At 41.9% G+C, this 20,859-nt stretch overlaps 3 protein-coding genes across 8 annotated transcripts; all 3 read right to left on the reverse strand.

Moving 5' to 3' along the window:
• Positions 1 to 245: 245 nt before the first annotated feature.
• Positions 246 to 10,542, reverse strand: WBP11 (WW domain binding protein 11). Of its 2 annotated transcripts, none has more exons than XM_052669482.1 (12): positions 10,404 to 10,542; positions 9,312 to 9,421; positions 8,441 to 8,472; positions 7,845 to 7,938; positions 7,449 to 7,645; positions 6,186 to 6,319; positions 5,476 to 5,675; positions 4,529 to 4,723; positions 3,815 to 3,916; positions 2,849 to 3,160; positions 2,053 to 2,235; positions 246 to 1,351 (listed from the first exon to the last, which is right to left on the reverse strand). In XM_052669482.1, exons 2-12 carry the CDS (start codon positions 9,373 to 9,375, stop codon positions 918 to 920), a joined length of 1,947 nt encoding a protein of 648 aa, XP_052525442.1. In that variant the 5' UTR covers positions 9,376 to 9,421; positions 10,404 to 10,542; the 3' UTR covers positions 246 to 917. The 2 variants fall into 2 exon arrangements, with proteins under 2 accessions (XP_052525442.1, XP_052525443.1); XM_052669483.1 differs by lacking the exon at positions 10,404 to 10,542 and adding an exon at positions 10,099 to 10,281.
• A 1,877-nt stretch (positions 10,543 to 12,419) lies between these two features.
• SMCO3 (single-pass membrane protein with coiled-coil domains 3) lies at positions 12,420 to 15,697 on the reverse strand. 5 transcript variants are annotated; one of them, XM_052669519.1, is made up of 3 exons: positions 14,889 to 15,697; positions 14,348 to 14,396; positions 12,420 to 13,981 (listed from the first exon to the last, which is right to left on the reverse strand). In XM_052669519.1, exon 3 carries the CDS (start codon positions 13,962 to 13,964, stop codon positions 13,287 to 13,289), a length of 678 nt encoding a protein of 225 aa, XP_052525479.1. In that variant the 5' UTR covers positions 13,965 to 13,981; positions 14,348 to 14,396; positions 14,889 to 15,697; the 3' UTR covers positions 12,420 to 13,286. The 5 variants fall into 5 exon arrangements, with proteins under 5 accessions (XP_052525479.1, XP_052525478.1, XP_052525477.1 ...); XM_052669518.1 differs by lacking the exon at positions 14,348 to 14,396 and having other exon boundaries at positions 12,420 to 13,978; XM_052669517.1 differs by lacking the exon at positions 14,348 to 14,396.
• A 126-nt stretch (positions 15,698 to 15,823) lies between these two features.
• Positions 15,824 to 20,473, reverse strand: ART4 (ADP-ribosyltransferase 4 (inactive) (Dombrock blood group)). The gene is made up of 4 exons (XM_052669493.1): positions 19,644 to 20,473; positions 17,959 to 18,685; positions 17,228 to 17,312; positions 15,824 to 16,703 (listed from the first exon to the last, which is right to left on the reverse strand). The coding sequence occupies exons 1-4, from the start codon at positions 19,713 to 19,715 to the stop codon at positions 16,637 to 16,639; spliced, it is 951 nt and encodes a 316-aa protein (XP_052525453.1). The 5' UTR covers positions 19,716 to 20,473; the 3' UTR covers positions 15,824 to 16,636.
• Positions 20,474 to 20,859: the final 386 nt, after the last annotated feature.

A 20,859-nucleotide genomic window follows, 5' to 3' on the forward strand; every position in this document is an offset into this window, starting at 1 on the left:
CTACACAGCTCATCCCCCAGGTCTAACAATGGTTTTGTCTACAAGAACCCAGTAAGTTTTGTTCCCATTTGATGCAGACTGCAAGTATTTGTTTCTTGCAATGATTTCTGGAATATTGACTCTGTCAGTATAGTTTATGGAACTAAAGCAGTATTTCAAGTAAAACATCTTTCAATACTAGAAAATAAGAACCACCTCCTTTTCCACCTACACGCTAGATTTACAAATACCACAAGAAGCCAATATTTTGATACACTGAATATTTATTGTCTTTCACAAGACAAAATGAAGGTTCCCCTGCCAATGAAAAGCCATCAAGATGACGGTTAAGGGGACAGGGTGCAAAATTCCAGTGTACAGTATACGCAACAAATGACCGCCCTGACTACCCCGGAAGAAAGATGATTGATCTCACTGCAACTAAAAATAAAACAAAACAGGATTATAAAATATTTACAGAAAGGAACAGTACAGAAAATAAAAACTGGACAACCACGTGTGTATGAAATTCTGCTAACGCTTTTCTGGCTCCTTAAAAATTGGCTCCACTACCCTCACCAGAGCATTCAGGATGTGAAAGGATTAAGGAAGAGCAAAGTCAGCCCCAACTCCTATGCCCCCTCCACAGAGCACCATCACCTCCTCCAAGGAACTGGGAGGACTCAAGGGAAGCAGAGTTGCCTTACTGACTGTAATTCCCTTGCTCCAAGTGGACACGCTGGCTCTGAAAGGAAATACTTGGCTGCACCTCACCTGCAGCAGTCTCTACTCAGAGCATACTGGCAAGTTAACCCATGGGTAGTAGGGAACCTTTCCCTGTCATGCGAGCCCTTTCATTGCTTGCAGAAAGACCTCTCCTTCTTCCTCTGTGGTGGCCTGATCTGTGCTCAGAGGGCAGGAAAGCTGATTGGGACAGGTCAGAGAAGACCTTCCATTTCCTTCATGAAGGCTTCATACACATCATCCTTCGTCTGTACAGAGATAGGGGCAGACGATCCAGCCTTAGGGGCAGCTTTGGTTAACGGGAGAGCAGGCTCATCATCCTGTTTTCTCTGAGAGGCAGCCAAAGCCCCTTTATTCTCCCTGCGCACTCGCAAGGCAGTGGGCACAAAGCGAGTGATTTCAGCCTTGGGGTTAGTGATCTGTGGCTTGGCACTGATAGTAGCCGTGGCCTTCTTCTCAATGGTGGCTGCACTGGTGTCATCCGCCTTGGGACGCTGAATCAAGCTGGGTGGGGCACTCAGAACACCAGGGTTTGGAAGAGGAGCTGGTGGGTAAAGCCCAGGCGGGGCAGGTCCTAATGGAGGCACCAGAGGTGGCCGCAGCATGCCTGGGCGAGGAGGAGGGATACCTGTAAAGAAGAGGAGAAAAGGTGAGCTGACTCTACCTGGGATTCCTAAAATCTCTGGACAAAAATAATGCACAGGCTCACAAAGCCAAAGAATGTCAACAAAGTGCAGAGCCGCTGGCTTTAGAGAAGGGGAAACAGGGACAAGTATTGCACCACTTGGTAGCTCCCAACAAGAAGGTGGAAGGAAGTTGAATTAAGACAAGAAAACTGCTCAGCAGACTTGGGAAGCCACAAGAGCCTGTGTATTGCTCCCTTTCAATTTTCAAAGTTAAAATCTGAAAAGCTTCCTTAATGATTTATCCCACTGGAATTTCAAAATCAGAAGCACTAGCCAGCAAAACAAACAAAAAAAAAAAATCACAACACACTATCTCCTATACAGAAACAATGCAGCACACGTTTAAACACAAACTTTTTATTGTAAGTGCCAGATCTCTCACTACTAAAATATGCATAGCAGTATGGAATTATTTGTTATTATAAAGAAATGGCATCAAGGAGCAAACCAGAAAGAACCTAAGGGCATACCTTTAGCTGCACATACAAGAACAAAGGCAGACTGGTAGTAGGGAACTATTTAAGGTCTAAAGGAATATCTGATACTCCAATTAGATATACTGCCTTGATCACCAAAACAAAGATCATAGAGAACTGGGAAGACAAAGTAGGGAAAAAGCTGGCTCCAAAGCACAGTACTTTACCTGGTGGGGCAGGAGGTGGCAGGCGAGGAGGGGGTCCACGTGGAGGAGGGCCTGGGGGAAGACCGGGTGGGGGACCGGGGGGAGGGCCTGGGGGTCGCCCAGGCGGGGGACCTGGTGGTAGAAGTCGAGGTAAAGGCCCACGCAGTCCTGGTAAACCAGGAGGTCTCAGGAAAGGAGGAGCTCCTGAAAGCATACACGTAGGAGAAGAACTTAGGTTCGTGGATACAAGAACAATCCCACCTGCTAATACTGAAGATTCTCAACAGGAACTTCAGAGGTGTTCCCATACTAGCCAGCTGCCTGATTAAACCAGATCTTCTAAGTTGTCTCAGGAAAAGGCAACAGTTGAATATAACCAAGAAGCTTTCTTGGCTCTACAAGTACAAATATTCTCTCCATCTTTGAGAAAGGCTTTTCCCCATGTATTGAAGCAACAATTGAGAACAGCTAATAAAGTATGGTTATCTGAACTTAAACAGCTAGAAATGAAAGCATTTTAGTCTCTTCAGGCTGTGATTCTGGCCTGAGAAGTACAAAGTAATTTCACTCTATTGAAAATAGCTGCTTTGAGGTTTGAGGTTCCCCTTCTAGGGGATGTCAGAAACAAAACTGGGAGAAGAGTTAAGAAAACCACAGACTGGCCATGGAAGAAACCTCACAGGTCTCAGCAAACACCACACTGGGCTTCTGTACTTAATGTGTAACACACCCTGCAGCTTCATAACCCCGATACCAATAAACCATCTGTAATACTAAGAGCCTGCATTCTTCAAAACAAAACAAATCAAATATTCACCAGGTGGAGGGCCAGGAGGAAGGCCAGTGGGTGGCCCTGGGGGTCTCAGTGGAGGGGCTGGAGGTGGTCCTAGAGGAGGTGGCCCAGGCATAGGAGGTGCCTGTATTTGACCCGAAGCAACAGCCTGTGAAGACTGCTGCTGCTGACTTGAGGCTGCAGTAGATGACCCAGTCTCTGCAAGAGCTTCCTCACTGTGTTGCTGTTGTTGCTGCTGCTGTTGTGATGTGTCTTCAGACTCTGAGTCATCTTCCTCCTCTTCTTCTTCTTCTGAGTATTCCTCCACTTCTCTCCCTTCTTCTGGGATTTCCTGACCTGAAAGCAGACACATTTATAAATATCAGTCCACAAGTATCAACTTTGTCAACATAAAACACTAAATAAGAATGAAAAGGAAAAAAAAAGGAGAAGTTCACCTCAAAGGAAAGAAAACTGACGATATTAATACACACAAAATGCAAAGAAGTACTAGATAGTTCTGCTTTCCTGGGGGCACTGAAACTTCTATTAATAAATCTGAACACCAGTTATTTGAGTTTGTGGGAGATAAAGCTTTTTTTTTTTTTTTTTTTTTTTTAATATTTAGCCCCCAAACTAGACATAATCACCACTTCTAAGAAACCCATCTTCTCCCAGCTTCCTTTCCTCTCCTTCCCCCCCCACGAAAAAAATACATGAGTGTCTTTGTGTCTATTTAAAATGAAAAATCTGGACTCTGTGGGTTAATACCTTTCTTCAAAAGGATATTTTTACGAAGTATTAAACCTTGCAGATTACAGGCTGAGCACACTAGGCTAAAAATAATAATATAAATTAAAACCAACCACATTTTACATTCTTAGTAGATTTTACAGTATGGCAGTAATGCTTTTACCTCTATAAAACAGAATTGTGTGAATTAAGTTCACCAGGAAACCTGATCTGCAAATGTAATGGTAGGGATACGTTGAGAGGAGGCATATCACCCACCTGCCATTCGTAACATCATGGCCTGGAGCGGAGTCAGTTCTTTCATGTTCTTCTTCTTCTTCCGTGATTTCCCAGGCATGTCTGCAAACCGCACGCTGTGACCTGGGGGAAGCAAAGCACAGACAAAAAAAAAAAAAAAAAAGGCAGAGGGAACAGAATAAATCAGTAAATATAAAAATAAAATACACGTATATTAAAACACAAAAATGAATGTGTGTATGAAATACATTAAAGTCCTCCACTTGATACAGAAAATACATCATTATGACATAATGATACTCCTAAATAAGAGTTAAGAGCCATCTTCTTCCCAATCTTCTCAAGATTTGGTAACCTAGGATTTTCCGTCAATTGGAATCCTTTTCAACAATCAAGAGAAATCATCCAAAAGTATTAATAGTGCAGCCATCACAGAAGTACTATTCAAGTCACCAAAGAGTGAGTATATTTTACAGTAACAATTTTTCATGGGGTTCTTTGCTATTTCAATGCTTCAGGTGAAAAATGTTGCACATTCAGATAGTGAACTTCTTGGTAGTTTCCATTCATTAATAAAATTGTTCAGGTGGAATTTAAGTGACCTACAACAGAGTTCATTGGCTAAACAGACTACTTTTTTCCCCTACCCCACAGTAAGGAGAACAGACAAAACACTGTTTAGTAGTACTTTTCTCCTGAAAACTCAAAAACCCAGTCCGTAAATTCCCATCATACCTGATTTCTTTTCTTCTCCACCTTCCCTCTCCTTGTCATTATCACGATGTGGGAAGTCCTCACCTTCACTGTCTGCATCTGACCTATCACTGTCACTATCATCACTACTCTCATCATGCTTGTCTTGATCCATATCCTCAGGATAGCCTTCATCCTCACTTGTACTGGACATATCATCATCATGCCCTCGCTGCCCTGTGAAAAGCAAAGTATTAAGAAAGACATGAACTCCAAGCACACTGGTGTGAAAGGCAGAATATTTTAAGTTCACAGTAAGAAAAATCTTCCTAGCAGCAGAGTGAATGTATTGTCAAAATTTGCTATTTAACACATTCTTAATGTATTCTGGGGAGCACATTGGTAAGATTTCCTATTAACAGTTAATTAACTGGCACAGTAAGTAAGTGAAGGGAACTGAATTACACAACTTCCCCCTTAGAAATATTTCAGTCCTTTTTGGTATGCAGTGAGCTGACATTCCCATTTGTAGAAGTTTCTATAGAAAATACAGTAACTGTTTGAAAATGCTTCCTCAGATTTGGTGTTACAGTTTTTGTCTGTTTTCTTGCCCGCAAGGTGGCGGGCAGGGGGAAGATTACTGCTCTGCAAATACACATACTATCTCCTTAAAAATAGAGTAAAACACATTTCAGCCTCGCTAAGACTACATGGGAAAACTCAGTTTACCCAACATAACGAAAAAGTATCTGCAAGCTAAAATTAAAAAATACAGCATTTAGAAATACATTCAACAACAAAACTGCAAATGTTATGAAATATATTGGAATCACCTCAGGATTGCAAATCACTCAAAGAGTTCTTCAAGTAGTACAAACACTCGTATTATCCAGACAACACCTTATCTAGAGTGCACCATGTTCACAGCAGTACTATTCACAGCAAAACAAAGAGGTCAAGAACCCAGAAAGAGACAGGAAAGTCCTTGCCTGGTTCAGAACCGTAAGAAACGTCTTCCTCTCGCCTTCGAGGAGCCACCTCCAAAGCAAAACCCACTTTACGACCATACATCTGTAGGACCTGTGGTGGGGGTGGTCCTGGAGGAGGTCCTGGGGGCTTCCTGCCAGGAGGTAAACGTGGAACACCGAGCCCAGGAGGAGGAAGCATAGAAATAGAACGAACTGGTGGTCTGGAAATAAGACAGAAAATGAAAACCAGAAAAATCACAACAAGAAACAAATTGCTTATGCAACAAGTTGTGAAATCAGACTATTCAAAAATATATATATATATGCATAGGAAGAACTAGTACTATCTTGAGAGAAAGATACACAAATAAACTAGGAGTTTAAACTGAAATACTAGCAAGACAAAAAAAAAAAACAACACAAACAACTGCATGACAGATCAAGGGATATTTACGTTCAAACAATGAGGGCTTTAAGTTTGACCAGTAAACAGAAAGACAAAAAGGTACAAAATACCACCCAAATCAGTTTAAACAGAAAATCTAATAGGAAGGAAAGATTGAGGTTTTCCAGTCAAAACAGAACAAAAAAAAAAACCAAAAACAATTAACTCCCACAGAATTTCCAATTTCTGCTTCTCAGTATTACTCCCATTTCCAACCCCAGCTCTTTCCTAGTAAGAGAAAGCATTCCTGTTTTTTTTCCCCTTCCAAGCATCTTTTTCCTCTTACCCATAGGCTGATGTCTTCTTGAGGATAGAAGGTGGCTGGGCCCCAGGAAGGGGAATGTCTTGTATAAGAATGTTGGAGGGAGCATGAGGCATGTCAGGTAAAGGGATACTTTCCACTTCAACATGCTGAGCATTCTGGGGGAAGAAAAAAAATAACAATTGAGTTCCACAGAAGCTACTGTACAGCCTTATTACCTTTAAGAACACTCAGCACATGGGACCTGCCATCACTTGCCAAAAGTCTGTTACACAGGCATGCTGCCTTACAGCAGTCAATGCTGCAGTAAATGCTTTCAGTACAAAACAAATCACACACGCAGAGCACACATGAAAAGCTTTTGTCTTTTAGTCAAACCCAACCACATCTTCATCAGCTTTAAACCTTCTATCCCCAAAACAAAACAAAAAAAAAAATGCAGGCAAGTATGCCTACACCTCCTGAGCATCCAAAAAACTTCAATCATAGGCTCGGCATACCCTAGAAAAAGAAAATTTAAAGTACTTGCACATGTGCAACATTAATTTTTCTGTACAACTGGGAAAAATTTCACAGAAAGTTCCTTAATGAATGACAAATCCCATTTGCAGATCCAGATTTGTGTAGTCAACGAGTATACGGATGTTATAGTTAAGAAATATACAGGAAAGTTAGACCAAAAAGGTTATCACACTAAAGAAGCAAGGATGGAAAGCTTACCCTTGTCCTGGGCTCACTGAGAAGACTCCAGGGGGAGCAATCTCCAAAAGAGATCCTTCCCCAGTGGTAGTCAGCTCTTAAATAGAGTCTAGGACAGGTGGAGCCAGGTTCCACCCCTTCCAGTTGCACAGGTGAATTGCCTTCACCTGTGCTCCCAGGGCTGACTCATTGCTCATCTCAGGTGGTCAATCAGAGGTTCAGGCCATGATTTAGCAGTCCCCATACAAGATTTAACAGAAATACCAACTGCACACACTCATATGCTCTCTCTCTCTCCTTAATACAGAAAATAGATCCCAATATCGATCTGCAATGTAAGTTTTCCTTTAATCTAATCTATTATTAAATTAAATCAATATAAGAGGGAGAAATATGGACTAGTCATCCCCCACGCTGTCTTCACTGAAATACTCTAACTGGAGTTACTAAGAAACCTAGTACATGTGCTTAATATTAACTAAATATATACTGGTCTCTTATAAAGACTCCTTTTTAAACTGTTGCACCTAAAGAGAAAAAGAAGATTATACAGTACACAGTTACAAGCCTCAACATTAAAAGCATTACCTTGACAGCATCAAAATACTGGCTGAGTTGTGCTCTCTTTTGCTCATACTCCACTTCCAACTTGCGGAGTTCTTTATAGATGTCAGGATTCTCCTTCTCATAGAGCCGTAAGATACGCTCAAAAGTCTCACGGAGCTTCTTGCGTTTATCCTTTAGCACTTTTTCATTAAGCTGTGGCTGCTGCACTGGGTTAAACTCTAATCAAAGACAGCAAAAGCAAGCCAAAGATTCAGAAGTTACTCTACTCCACAACCACGATTAATGAAACAACTTCAAACCACTTTCAGTTCCTATTTTCAGGAAGTCTTCTCCATCAAGACCAATTATAAGTCACTTACATACTCAGTACTCAGTGTTTGACAGCTATCTTCAGCACCCAGTACCTCCCCTGCTCACCCATCTCATCCAATTTTTCCATGTCCCGGATGATCTGCTTTGGGTCTTTCATCTTCAGTACAGCTGCTCGTACCATCATTCGTTGCTTTTTGTTCTAAGATCAGAAATCGAGGAGATCAGAAAAGTGACACAGGAGAAAGAAAAGCTTTTTGCTAAATAACCCTCTGTCAACACTCCCAATCTAATAGAAAAAGAAAAAGGCACCTCAAAATGCCTTGCAAATATTAGCCACAGCACAAATCAGCAGGAGAGATATTCAAAACTTCTAGGAGTTGTAATTCCACTATCTCACTATTTACAGATGGTTCTATAACTCATACATTCCAATGAAGACACAATCAGTAAAATAAATCAACTGACAAAAACAATAAAATGAATGATGCCAACAAATACATAAAGGTTTTTTGTTTTGTTTTAACTCAAATCCAGATTTCTGCCTGTGTTTTCTTAACTGTTTGGACAGTATATTCCTAACTAAATTTTACAAGATCAACTGAAACACTGTAGTCTATTCACCATTCATGGCCCTTTATAATCACAAACATCATGCAAAGCACAGGGAATGCCAAGTAAATGTTCCAGATCTCTTTATGTACCTTTTTTAGTTCCCTCTTCCGAGCTTCCTTTCCTAGAGAGAGGGAAGAAAAAGAAAGAAAGAAAGAAAAAAAAAACTTGAAAGAGTGGCTCAAATCCGCAAACAACCTTTCCTTCTTCAGGACAAGCACTACTTCTCAACAGTTCATTCATTTTGAATTTTTCATTAAATAAAAGGAAATTTTAAAGCTCATCTTCCCACTGATAGATAAACACAATATGAAATAGAAATCTAAGTCGTATGTGTCATATAGAAAGAAAATGCAACATAGCAGTCTTCAGGCCTCTAGAAGCAGCAATGTTTTTATACTGAAAAGAATAACAGACAAAAAAAAGGCACAGTGATGCATGCAGTTGTAAAAGATTGCTGCTGAAATGTAGCGTCAACAAGAAACAATGCCTTTTAAAAATATGCAGGCTTTGAACATGCATCTGAAACAAAGAATGCTCACAGTGGAAGCCTGGTTTTTCTGTTTCTATGTAGCACTGAAAATGCAGTATGTTACAAAAAAGGAAAAGATTAGACAACCCCCTCCTGTAAACTGAGCCTTTGCAAAATGTGACATTCCATAAATTCTAGCCTCAGATAGATTACCTCCACCTCAAGGAGCAGCTCAGCCAATAGTTAAGTATAAAAACTACAAAACACTGATAATTACAGTAAAAATTAAGGGAAAGATAGTGCAGAACAGCAACAGCATGCAAGCTAGTAGCCTTCTTGGAAATTTTTACAGCCAAAATGGAAACAGTACTTTTTGAGCTTGGGAAACTCAGTTCCCAGACAGAAGGGATGATCTTATCCTCTGAGAAAGGTCTTTATCTGCTTGCCTGGGACTCCCCATTCCCTTTTGCTTAGTTTTTAAGGGTACTTACGAGCCTGATCTGTGGGATTCATGAATTTCCCACTCTTGGTGGATGATGTAGATCTCCGCCCCATTTTGGCTTTTTTTCTTCTGCTTCAAAATAAAACAACTGAAAAAGACCTGGAAAAGATAACCATAATTTCAGGTCCTATGCATAAGTAGGACACGTGTGCTTATTCGTCCTCTTTGTATTAGTAGGTTGACAAACCAAAGAAAACCTCAAGTAAGATCATCAAATCCTATACAAGTTCAGGCATTCACATCAAAACCATCCTATTTTAATTAAGTACCACTTAACTACTTACTTACAACTACTTTAAGTGCAGACTTTAAACAAGTCAGTTTGTTCTTCATCTCATGACTTGAACTGGGAAGCTTCTTGCTTTTAAAAAAATAAATTTGTATCTTATTGTATCCTTCCATAACATAAGCATGTTAGAGCCTTTCTAGCTTTCCATTTAATCGCCTAAGATACCTCTACTTCAAATGTTTCCCATATATATCCTTTTTCCTCCCAGACTTCTAGGTTGCCCTTGACTTCTCCCCTACCAATCATCAACCACCACATCCATCAAGAAGCACTCTGTACACATTCTTTTTCTTCTCACAGACCACTACCCTTATGCCATCTCAATCTGCATCTGTTTTAAACTGCATCACAATGACCAGAAAGGAAAGACTAGTCTAATAAAGAGTTCTTTCCCATCTTTGGGCACTTCTTTAACTTACAGTCAACTGTAATGGCTGAACTACAGTCAGAGGCATTGCCTTTCTCAAAGAGAAAAACGTTCTCAAACCTTGATCCCAAATCCTTTTAGGGCAAAAAGCAGGGTCCGCACAAGATAACCGGTGAAGGAGGAGGGAAAAAATCAACCGACCCAACGTATGCTTCGTGAGCACTGGGGAGCGAGGCATAAAGCCTCCAATGAAGCACACGAAGGCCTCCCCACCTCGAGGGATGTTGGGGGAAAGGAAGAAGGCGGCAGCGCCAACCGCCTTCATCCCCCCGCTTCCTTTCCCTTTCCCTTTCCCTTTCCCTTTCCCCTTCCCTTTCCGTTTCCCTTTCCCTTTCCCCATCCCAGTTCCATCCCTTGTCTCTCACCACTCGGCCCGGCGGGGTAAGGCGAGGCAGCTCAGCTCCCTCCCGCCGCCGCGGCCTCTACCACCACCGCGCTGCTCGCCGCTGCTGCGCCGCCATCTTGAACGGGGACGGAGTGGCGCGCGGCGGTAAAGCACGACCGCCGTAAAGCACGACTGTCGTAAAAGCACAAGCGCAGCACGGCGCCAACTCTATGATCTCGCTGCCTTTCTGGCACGCGCGGGGGTTGCCGGGACGGCGGCGGTCCGGGGGAGGGTTGGGAAATAAAACTCTGAACAACCTGAATTGCTGAGACTTTTTCACTGTTTAATAGATGCTGTGAGAAATAAATGGAAATAATTTAAATCTTGTCCCCGTCTTTGGTTTGTGATAGAAGGAAGCAGGTGATGTTTACTGACACCTTCAGCAGCCACATGAGGCAGTTGGTTGCTTAGCAGTGCCTCGTTTTGGCTGCCTTCTTCATTGGGGTTGTGCTTATATAGAACACGTCTGCACTATGCAGATTTAATTCTTCATTCTGCGTCCACACGCAGAGCAGGGAGGGAATACACGAGGGATGTGGTGGGAACACCTCCACCATGAGCATCCTTGACGAGCGCCTTGTCACTGGAGAGAGAGAGCTTGCTGAGCTTTTGCAGGTTGCCCTCTCCACACAGAGGCTGGGTCTCTCACTGTGGCAATATTCGGCTCGGGCAAAGCGTTACCATGACGACCACAACTGCTTTCTCCCAGGGATGTCTACTGACTAGTAGAAAAATATACTACACAACTGCCAGCGATATCAGCAAGTCCCATAGATTCTTTTTTTGCTGGACTAGGGGAAAAGAGCATGTGGCTTTTTTTAACCTCAGGGCTCCCTTGTGGGGGTGGGAGGTGCTGTACCCCACTATGAGGTCAGCTCCCTGGGGTTCTGGCCAGGCTTCTGTGGGCTCACGGCCTTGTGCCCCATACGCTGTGGGAAAGGTTCCCTCCTGCTGGGCTCCAGCACCTTCAGCATCTTATGGACATGAGGACATCTCAGGCACCTGCTTTTTCAAGGAAGTCATCCTTCCACTAAGCCCAGCAGGATCCAGGATCAATCAAAAGGTGAATAGAAACTGTATTTTTAGGTTCTTCACTGTGTGTCCTGCTTCCACTGGCACTGCTTAGAATTTGCTTTCAAGAAAATGTGGGTAAGCTCTCTGAAAAGTACAACAGATTTGCTTCTGTTTGACTCCACTTTTCTACTACAGCAGTGGCTGACAATCTCACAGAGATATGTAGTGAGCTCACTCTTTTTCTCCCTAAATTAGAGTGTAGATTTGCACACAGAAAACAGCAGGAATGAGGAACTCCTACCTCTGCAACGCTCAAAATGGCACTGCTTCTGCAGCTGGACAGTTTGTACAGCCTCTTGCCTCTGAACAGCTGCCCCTAAACTGACAGCTGTACAGGTCAGGAGTGAGGCTACATCACACATTAAACAAGATGCTTTGGGTCACCAAGCCAACACAAAAGCTTATGTCTTGGTAAGGCAGGTTTTTTTTGCTTCCTCTAAGTTGCCTCTCCTGGGTCACACTGCCCAGCCTGTGGCTTGTGCTGGTCCCAGTTTTATCAATTCAGCAGTGGCCTCTCTGGCGTTTGAACTTTGTCTCTTGAGAGCCAGCAGCTGCATTGCCATCTAGTGGCTACCACGTTAGTGAAAACAAAAGAGGAAAAAAGAAATAATAAAGTGGGAATAGTAGGAAAAAAAAAAAAAAAAAAGTTGTATATATATATATATATATATATGCATATATATATACACAACACCAAAACAGATTGGAAGATGACAGTGGACAGCTTCCTTGATGTAATCTCACCCGTCTCTTCATTTTTGCATGCACTATCTAACCAACATTTGATGCTGAGTGTTAACAAGCATGTATGAAGAATTTATAATCTGCATCCATAATGAAGGATTTCAATTTTTTTTTCCTGATTTGGTTTGAGATTTATTTCTTATGATAATTAAAAAAAAAATCAAGTGCAGGAAAGAGAGCACTGAGAATATTTAGATATCTTTTTATTAATTCCTAATTCTATATATATATATTCTTTTTTTTTTCAAAGAAAAAAAGCAAACCACAGCAAATCAGAGATTGACAGCAAATCATGCTCTTGCTTCTAGCTTTGTTCTGAAAGGCTGCAAAATAAGGCCATTTGGTGGCAAGTTGTGAAATGTAGAATTAGAGTATTTTTGGCAGTCCCACACTGGTGACTCGTGAAGCTCTTGTAAATTTAGCGCATTAATAGGGCTGTAATCTTACAAATCCTTGTGTAAGCATATAATGCCATTTGATCAACAAAGTAGCAAGTGTGCACAGAAGCATCTACCTGTGAGTGGGCAGGAGCAGGACAGTACTGATAACATGATGTTTTTCACAGCTAGATACATCAGGAGCACTACAGCTGGGTTCTCTCAACTTTTGGGCCTGTAGGCCCATGATTTTTCTATCTGTTAATCTGCTGGCATTAGAGTTTATATAAAGATCTCTGGCTGGCTTCTCAGGCAAGAAGGCACAGGAAATAGGAGTTACGTGTGCTTTAGCTAGTCCTTGTAAGTGCTTCTATGAACGGGGAATTCAGCCTGTCAGATTTAGCACAAATCCACACCAAGATATCATGGTAACAGCCATCCTGGTAAATTCTTCAGGTGATTATATGGTTGTTTTGCTGAAATCATTTTCTTCTGTTATGATGTCATTTTGATGGAGAAACTCTGGAAGAGAAAAACTGTACTTTCTCACCACTTCTGCTCCAGCAGTGCTTATTACTGTCAGTAGTACCAATAGCATTTCATCTACAATCCATTCTGGAAAACAGGTGAAGAAAAAGTGACATGTATTTAAAGTGTTGCCTTTCCATTCACTGAACTTGATGTCTGACCAAAGAAGTCACTTCACGTATGGCACACTGGTATTTTTCTGATGCTTCTTTAAACTCAGCCAGGTGCTCCTCATAGCTCCTCACAGCTGCCAGCAGCTGATTCCTCTCTACAGCTCCCAGAATGGCATGGAGAATCATTTCCATGCCGAGCCCAAGGATGGTAATGCTGATTCCTCCAAGAACAGACGCCCCGATCTGCGCAAGGAGGCTGATGAGTTTGCAGACCGTGATAGTGATAAGGTTGGAGCTAAGCAGTTTGACAGCTACCATCCCAGCAGTTGAAGTCACTTCTCCAAGAACAATGGAAAAAACTTTATGGGCTATTGCAATTTTCTCCAACTCAGGCTCTTTGATATCGTACAGCTTCTGGTACAGCACAGGCTCCAGCTTCTCCCTCATGTCACTATCAATCTTCTGTACTTGACACTGAATCTCACGCATCGCTTGAATGATAATATCACAGTTTTCTTTGACAGTGCTGCTCTCTCTCATCTTGATGTGGGTGATAGTACACCCCAGGTGTGCATTCAGAACTCCAGCCAACTCATTTGTTGCATGGAAATTCATGGACATGCAGTCAAGCAATTCCCGGTGCAGATGGATCAGTTCTTGTCGTCTCCTGGGATTTTCTGGGTAAAGGAGGTCACTCAGTGCCATTCTTCAGGAACAAACTACTTCAAGAGAGAAAAGAAGGTTCTTGCTCTGTTTGATACCCATAATCCTATCCCTTAATAAGCAGTGAAATGTAGACTGCTTTGTCTCTGCCTCACTAGTTCTTATGCTTGGCAAATCAAATCCCAAGACATAGCTTGTACATCCATAAATCTTAAACACTGTTATGTATCCTTAACCAAATTATTCAAAAAGGACTTTATGAGACTTATGAACATGCTCAGAGCAACAAAGCCAGCTAACAATATGCAATTATGCATATGCAATAGTAGATTGGTAAAATGATGTTAGTGTTGAACTACAAGCCAGTTCTCTCGTGATTTTTCCCACAGTATTTTGCACAGTACATTGTTGTTTCAGACACTTACCTTGTAGCTCTGCTAAGAGAATAAACTCTTTAACTTATCTTTCTTAAGGCTAGAGGAAGCAAAGGTTACATACAGTAAAAGGTTTTGACTTAGGGAAACAAAAGTCCTGCCAGCTCAAGGTACGATTCCTTATGCTTCTGGGATGCTGCTGGCTTGTACTCTGGCTCAGTGTGATATTAATACCTTCAACTTTGCTGATGCTAGGTTGAAAGATCATTTGTTAATCCCCATTTGTACAAGCTGCAAAGACAAAATGTTCTAAGAGAAAGAACGTTTCAATGAACATTTTACCTACTAGAAAGCTATGGAGAATACTGATAGCATCTATTTTTAAGCATGATTCTTTCAGATTCCAATGATTTCTTTTGATTTTATGTCCATTAAACATAACTTATCTCTTATTCTTCACATTGACGCTTTATTCACATTCACTTTGTAGAGTTAGACAGGCCACACACATTTCCATATTTCTGTCTATTTCTCCAACTCCAGGTATATTTTTTCCCAGAGACTTTTTGAGTTAAACATTCAGACTGCCTACCTGGTTGTGCCCAAGTGCTCTTTCAAACAGCTGAATGTGTACAGGGCAGTGATCTCATCCTGTTTCCACTGTGTTTCTCTGGTGGTTTCCAGCGGCATGTGATGAGTCAGGGATCCAGAGCCCAGGCTTCAGCTGGGTCCTGCTGCCTGCCTGTTTGCCATTAATTTTATTATGTGATGTTTATCTGAGTTCTCCTCATTTTCTTCCTCATTTTCCTTTCCTTTTAATTTTAACACATTACAATTTATTTCACACTAGTTCACAATTGTTAGGTCCTCCTAACAAAGGCTGAATCCATCTGCCTATGGCAGAAGAATTTACAACCATTGCTGTAAGGGGATGGTATAACTCACTGTTCTCAGAACAACAGAAAAAAGCCCGAAGTGTAGGACATGTAAAGACTCCTGTAATATGTTTAATTTTGTGTATACCCACTACTATATGCAAACTGAAGGATTATAGTTCTAGGAATGATGTAATGTAGATTGTTTGAGAGGACTTAGACAACTTTAGACAACTTTACCAATAGATATCAAAGGTGAAAATAATTCATCTGCTATTTCATCTCCTCTACTATTGCTTTTCAGATGACATGCTGAGGGTCAGGTTCAGAACTCCTGCATCCATAAGAATAACCACACCTGCAGCTTCTGAAACCGTATTTTGCTGTCCATTTTGGTAAGGTTGACTAAGAGCTTTTTCTGTTTTTTTTTTTTTCTAACACTGAGGTCTTGTGGGGAGAGTAAGGTGGTTTGATAATTTGTAATATTGATTTCAAAAATGTGACATTCTAGCTGAAAATATTTGTATTTCTCCCTCTTTGTCATCTGGATTTCCTCTGTTTGCTTTTCAGAGCCGGACACCTCCTTCAGAAATGTTAGCCCACCTTGGTTTTAGCGGTGACAAAGAAAGGCTGCTGAAGGCCTGCCAGAATCTGTATGAATTAGTGTACATTTATGTCTCTTCAACTAATACAATATTCCAGATCCTCAATCACCAGCTTGGTACCAACTTCCCCACCATGACAGTAAAAGAAAACTTCAGCATTAAAGAGAACCTGCAGTTGCTGGTCAGTGCTTTAAAAGAGATGCAAGCCACAATGGAAACAAGAGACAGAGATGTACAGGAAAGCATGAAGCAAAGACTGTGTGCTAAAATTACCGGTCGCATCATCTCTCTACAGGAAAAAATGGCTGCAGTAAAAGATATCTATGATCATTATAAGGAGATTATAGGAAGTATCTTGGGCGCACTGGTTGCAGTGTTGTTAAAACATGATAATTTCCCTGGCACAGTCGAGTCTGCTATGGAGCAGTTACTGAGTTCGCCTGCTTTATCCCTCCATGTATCAGAACTTCTCATGGACTATGCTGATGTCATTAAGATGCTGCAACAGAATGGGACACCAAGTACTACAGAAGACAGCTCCTCCTCAGGTGAAACATCACAACAGCTCAAGCTTCGTTCTGTATCCTCCAACTCTTCGCTTTTTGCTTTCATACAGACCCTCCTCCGAGGACATAGGTCCATAAAGAAAAGCCTGAAAGTAGCAGCTGACTGCTTAGAGGAGGCTTTCAGGGTGCTGAGGCCGCCGTGTGAAGCATTCCAAATCTTTGTTAAAATGATTGAAAACTGCATCCCAGCAATAACAGAAAAGTTGCAAGAGGCACGAATGTGCCAACCTTGTCCACCTTGATTCCATTAACTTTCACATAGGAAGGAGTTCGAGCAAGCTTGACTGCACGCATTCAAGACGTACCTGTGACAGCTGTTTCTAATCTTCCCAGTCCTTTTTGAAATGTGTACTTAGTGTCTCTGAGCAATTAGGAATAATAATAAAGTTCTGTCAATCAATTATTTGCAATGAATGGTAAAGCAAAGGAAACAAAAATATGGTGTGAAATATACATACAGAACAAGCTAATCGTAAAATAATAATCATAAAATCTGTTCAAACTGTGCAGGCAAACATGTTTCAGGATTTCTGTAGCAGCAGCTGTTCAGTTTGCTAAGGCATGCTACTACATTTAAATAATTACATGATGATCTCTGCCATTGCGTGTGTCTATATCAGATGTCAGAAATACCGAGTATCCGGCAACTCATTTCAGTCCTCCCAAAAAACAAAGACACTCACATTCCCTAAGTGCTCTCATTTCTAATGCTAGCATTTCTCAGGTTTCAAAGGTTCTGCGTTTATTGACACAGGATTTCCAATGGAATGGCAGCATCAAACTTTCATGGAGATGCTCAGAAAGCCAAGCAGTTCACCCAACTGTTTTTTCTTGTCTGTTATTCAAGTGTATATTTCTGGATGTAGCCAGAGAGTCAGTCATTACCTGGCCCAGCACAATAAAATGCCAACTACAATAAAAAGAATGACGGAGGCAGAGGCAGTAGATCCACTGTTCTTGATTCTTGAAGCTGAAAGAAAGTTGAGAGAGCAGTCATTTAAGTCTCCTTTGACTGCCTAGGACTTCCTGCCCTTTCTAAAAGCACCTTTGCCCTAAAAAAGCATTTCCTCAAGTCTACCTACTATTCTGGCTTACTGCTGAGCAAAAATTCTCATTCCAAAGGGACAAAAGCAGGATCCCATATTAGTGGTGCACTGTTAGGACAGGGCTGTGGAACAAACCCACTGAGGTCATACAACAGAAGAGTTATCTCTTTAGCCAGGAAACTGATACTGTGTGTTTTGCCAGTCAATACCTCTCCTGTCTTCTGCCATAGGAAGGAGAACAGGAATGAAGCAGGGTAGTTTTGTTTACATTTATTTGAGCTTGGCAGAGTAGTACTGCACTAAAGTCCTTTGTAGTCCTGAGGCCTGATGTGTCTGAACTCAAGTTGCCAGCAAATCTCATCTGCCCTTGCATTAAGGGAGGCTGGGGACACAATGCATGTGTCCCGCAGCATCCTTGCAATAGCAGATAACATAAGCAGAGGCTGCAAAGTGCCCTGAGGCCTGCTGTGCAGCAGGTGGCCCCCTGTAGATACATCTGGTGTGAGCTGGTGGAGCTACTGGAGACCAGGCTGCCTGCATCCCACCTGCTCAAAGGGGTATATACAGTACCTTCCAAGAGCTGGCAGCGGTACTTGCTGTAGTTCCCCACAGAATGCAGGTGGAGCCGGTTACCATGCTGTGTCCGAAAGAAGTTTTTGACAAGGAATATCTCATAAGGGGGAATGAGGACTTCCTTCTCAGATGTGTAGTAAGAAAAGCCTTGCATAGCTGCTCCCAGGCAGGTTGTCACCGTAAACAAAGTTTCATTCCCAAATTTCTGGGCTTCATTCCAGAGGCGAGAGGTGGAGGTGAAACGGCCAAACCTCACCATGCTGCCAACTGTAGCCTCAATATATAAGTCCTTCACACCCCTGTGCACCCGGTAGCAGTGACGTTTCCCCACGCCGTCCTTGCTGCTCTGCCACTGCTTCATTATCTGGATAGCTGTCGTTAGGTAAAAGTGAAAATATTTGTAGCTGAAGTTATGTCTGTAATGCTCTGGAGACCTTCCTGCTGTGGATGTGGCCCAGTTCAGCTGAGAGTGCAGGGAAGAATTCATGGTGTAAGCCATGAGGACGGTGGCGTGACTATCATGCATCTCCCTCAGGAGACCTACAGGGCTCTTCAGCAAAGCTTCCTGAGCCTTCTTCCAGAGGTTCAAATAGTTCTTACTAGCAGCTATTTCCTTCTGGAAGTAGTCTCCCCTCTCCAGTTCTTCCATCATCTGCTCTCTGCAACCCAGGTACTGGTCATCAAAGGAATGTAGAGCCATATCCATCATAAGGTGGGACGCTGCCTGTATTGCAAAAGCAAATGATAGTTAACATCATAGGTGTGATTTTTTCTATATCTCTGTAAATGGAAGCCAGGCTTTCCCCTACCTTCTCCCTTCAGTTTTTCATTATTGACAGAAAAGGCATAGAAAGAAGGCATCTTTGACAAGCCCTTTATGAGCAACCTTTGGTTCAAGCTCCATTTCAGCAAATAACAACCAGAATGCTATAGTTCTTATTTTATGGAGATCAATGGCACTGAAGACTTATGGACAGTTTCCCTTCAAAGATCAAGGGGATGGGGCCCTTAGGACAGACCTACAGTGCATGAAGTTCAATATTCTGTTAATGGTTTGTGAGAGATTTTGAAGAAAGAAAGAATAAGAAGAACATTATGTCAGTGCAGCCTGGACACATCTCACAGGTGAATCTCTTCTTTCTGTCTTATGTCCCATGGACATATTCTGGCTCCAAAGCAGGATGTTCAGTAAGGAGAAAACAGCAGCTCTGGGCCAAAACTTTTATTTGTCCATTCTGTCTCAGTGAGGCCAAATAGACTTGTCATGTAAATAAACATTAAAAACATGAGTAAGGTTTTACATAACCCAGTGCTATAAAAAGAATATAATCTCTAATATATTTTATTTGTGAAAGGACACACTAATTATCCAATACCCTTCCTAGCCTCCGAAGTCAGTCTGGTCCACAAACCAGATGAGAATTCCAATTATTTCTCAATGATACTGTGATTTCTTTGAGGGGAAGCTAAAATTCACAAGTTGTAAGTAGAGCAGTATGGTCCCATACAACAGCACACTGCTGTTGGCAGAATTTCAACCGAGACAGGCTGGAAAAGGAGAGGAACAATTCCACGAGAATTAATCCAAAGCTCCTAAAAGATTGTATTTAATTTTTTTTTTTTTTTCAGTAGGATAAATGATTTCATCATGTCAAATAAAACACAGTATTTACTCCTCTTACCAATCTTTGCAAGATCAGCAACAGAATGCTGGCCAGCAGAAGTACTGACGTCCTGGAGTCCTCCCAAGACATTGTAAAAAACACTGAGCTCAAGCAGAGAACCCTTGCATTTGTTTCTTTCTCGTTTTTTTCTTGCGTTCTGGAGTTTGTATTCTACTCCCCAATTTTGGTGACAGTTCTTCAACCAAAGATCACCCACTGGAGTCTTCAAGCAATTCAGATGTCCCTGATCAAGCCCAACAGTCAGCTTACTGGTAGAAGTGCGTACACAATCCACAAACAAGGGTCTGGATGCACTGAGACTTTATGAGTTGTTTCTTCACTCCAACTTCAGCCAGTGCAGCTGCACTTTGCCTTGATAATTCTCTTTATTCCAAGGTATGTTGCACTCTTACTCTTGCAAAAAGAAGAAAACTGACTTGGAGAGGTCTAAGACAGTTATCTCCTGAGAAGTATAAGTCAAGTTGGGGTGGAGAGTACTCTCTGGCTGAGAGTTTTAAAAGTCATTTTCGTGATGTGCAGAGCTCTGATAAAGACTACCCAGAAATGCACAGTAGGTTGGGATCCCATCTGGAGGCAGAGATAACATAAATGTGTCTCTCCTCTTTAGCTTCTCCCAGTTCCTAATAGCGTGCTGCCAATCTTCCACCTACACCACTGCAGAGTGTCATCTTGTTGACCTGATTACATGGTTGCACTCAGAATGAATGCATAAATGCAGATTCCACATCGAGAACAATCTCTCCCTGCTAGCTGCTTTGCAGTCACCCTTCCAATTAAAGGGCAATGAGTTACTCACGTGCAAAGACCCATGACCTCCGGCAATATTTCTGTTAAAACAGCAACAAAAAAAAAGAGTAAAGATGACCAGAGTTTCGTCCTGACTGTGACACAGATAATCGAAGCCTACTTCTCATCGCCTATTAATAATAAGTTGGTCAGAGAGGTTTTGAGGTGGGCATGTACAGCCATGGCGATAAATGCAATGGCCATACGATGGCAGCAGAGGATGAGTAATGTATTGAAGAGTACCTTGAGCAGGTGAAAATCGAGCTGCTGCAGTCCAGCATTGCATTTGTGATCTGATTTGTGCGCTCAGCTCTCCAAAGGCCATATAAAGGTCTGGCGACACAGTGCAGATCGCAAGATCAAGGCCTTAATGTTCACCTTCCCAGAAAAGAAATATTTATCAAAAGGAGGAGACAAATATAAAACT

This window comes from Tympanuchus pallidicinctus, unplaced genomic scaffold (assembly GCF_026119805.1).
Source record: "Tympanuchus pallidicinctus isolate F22 unplaced genomic scaffold, pur_lepc_1.0 scaffold8, whole genome shotgun sequence".
NCBI classification, from domain to species: domain Eukaryota; kingdom Metazoa; phylum Chordata; class Aves; order Galliformes; family Phasianidae; genus Tympanuchus; species Tympanuchus pallidicinctus.

Excerpts from the sequence above, each read along its gene's own strand:
- ART4 (XM_052669493.1), bottom strand. The coding sequence starts at position 19,715 with ATGTCTTGGGAGGACTCCAGGACGTCAGTACTTCTGCTGGCCAGCATT. Across the intron at positions 18,686-19,643 it reads TGCTGATCTTGCAAAGATTG|GCAGCGTCCCACCTTATGAT; the intron begins GTAAGAGGAGTA and ends TTTGCAATACAG. Across the intron at positions 17,313-17,958 it reads CCGCTGCCAGCTCTTGGAAG|CTTCAAGAATCAAGAACAGT; the intron begins GTACTGTATATA and ends ACTTTCTTTCAG.
- SMCO3 (XM_052669518.1), bottom strand. The coding sequence starts at position 13,964 with ATGGCACTGAGTGACCTCCTTTACCCAGAAAATCCCAGGAGACGACAA.
- WBP11 (XM_052669482.1), bottom strand. The coding sequence starts at position 9,375 with ATGGGGCGGAGATCTACATCATCCACCAAGAGTGGGAAATTCATGAAT. Across the intron at positions 5,676-6,185 it reads AAGAAGACATCAGCCTATGG|ACCACCAGTTCGTTCTATTT; the intron begins GTAAGAGGAAAA and ends TCTTATTTCCAG. Across the intron at positions 3,161-3,814 it reads CATGATGTTACGAATGGCAG|GTCAGGAAATCCCAGAAGAA; the intron begins GTGGGTGATATG and ends GTCTGCTTTCAG.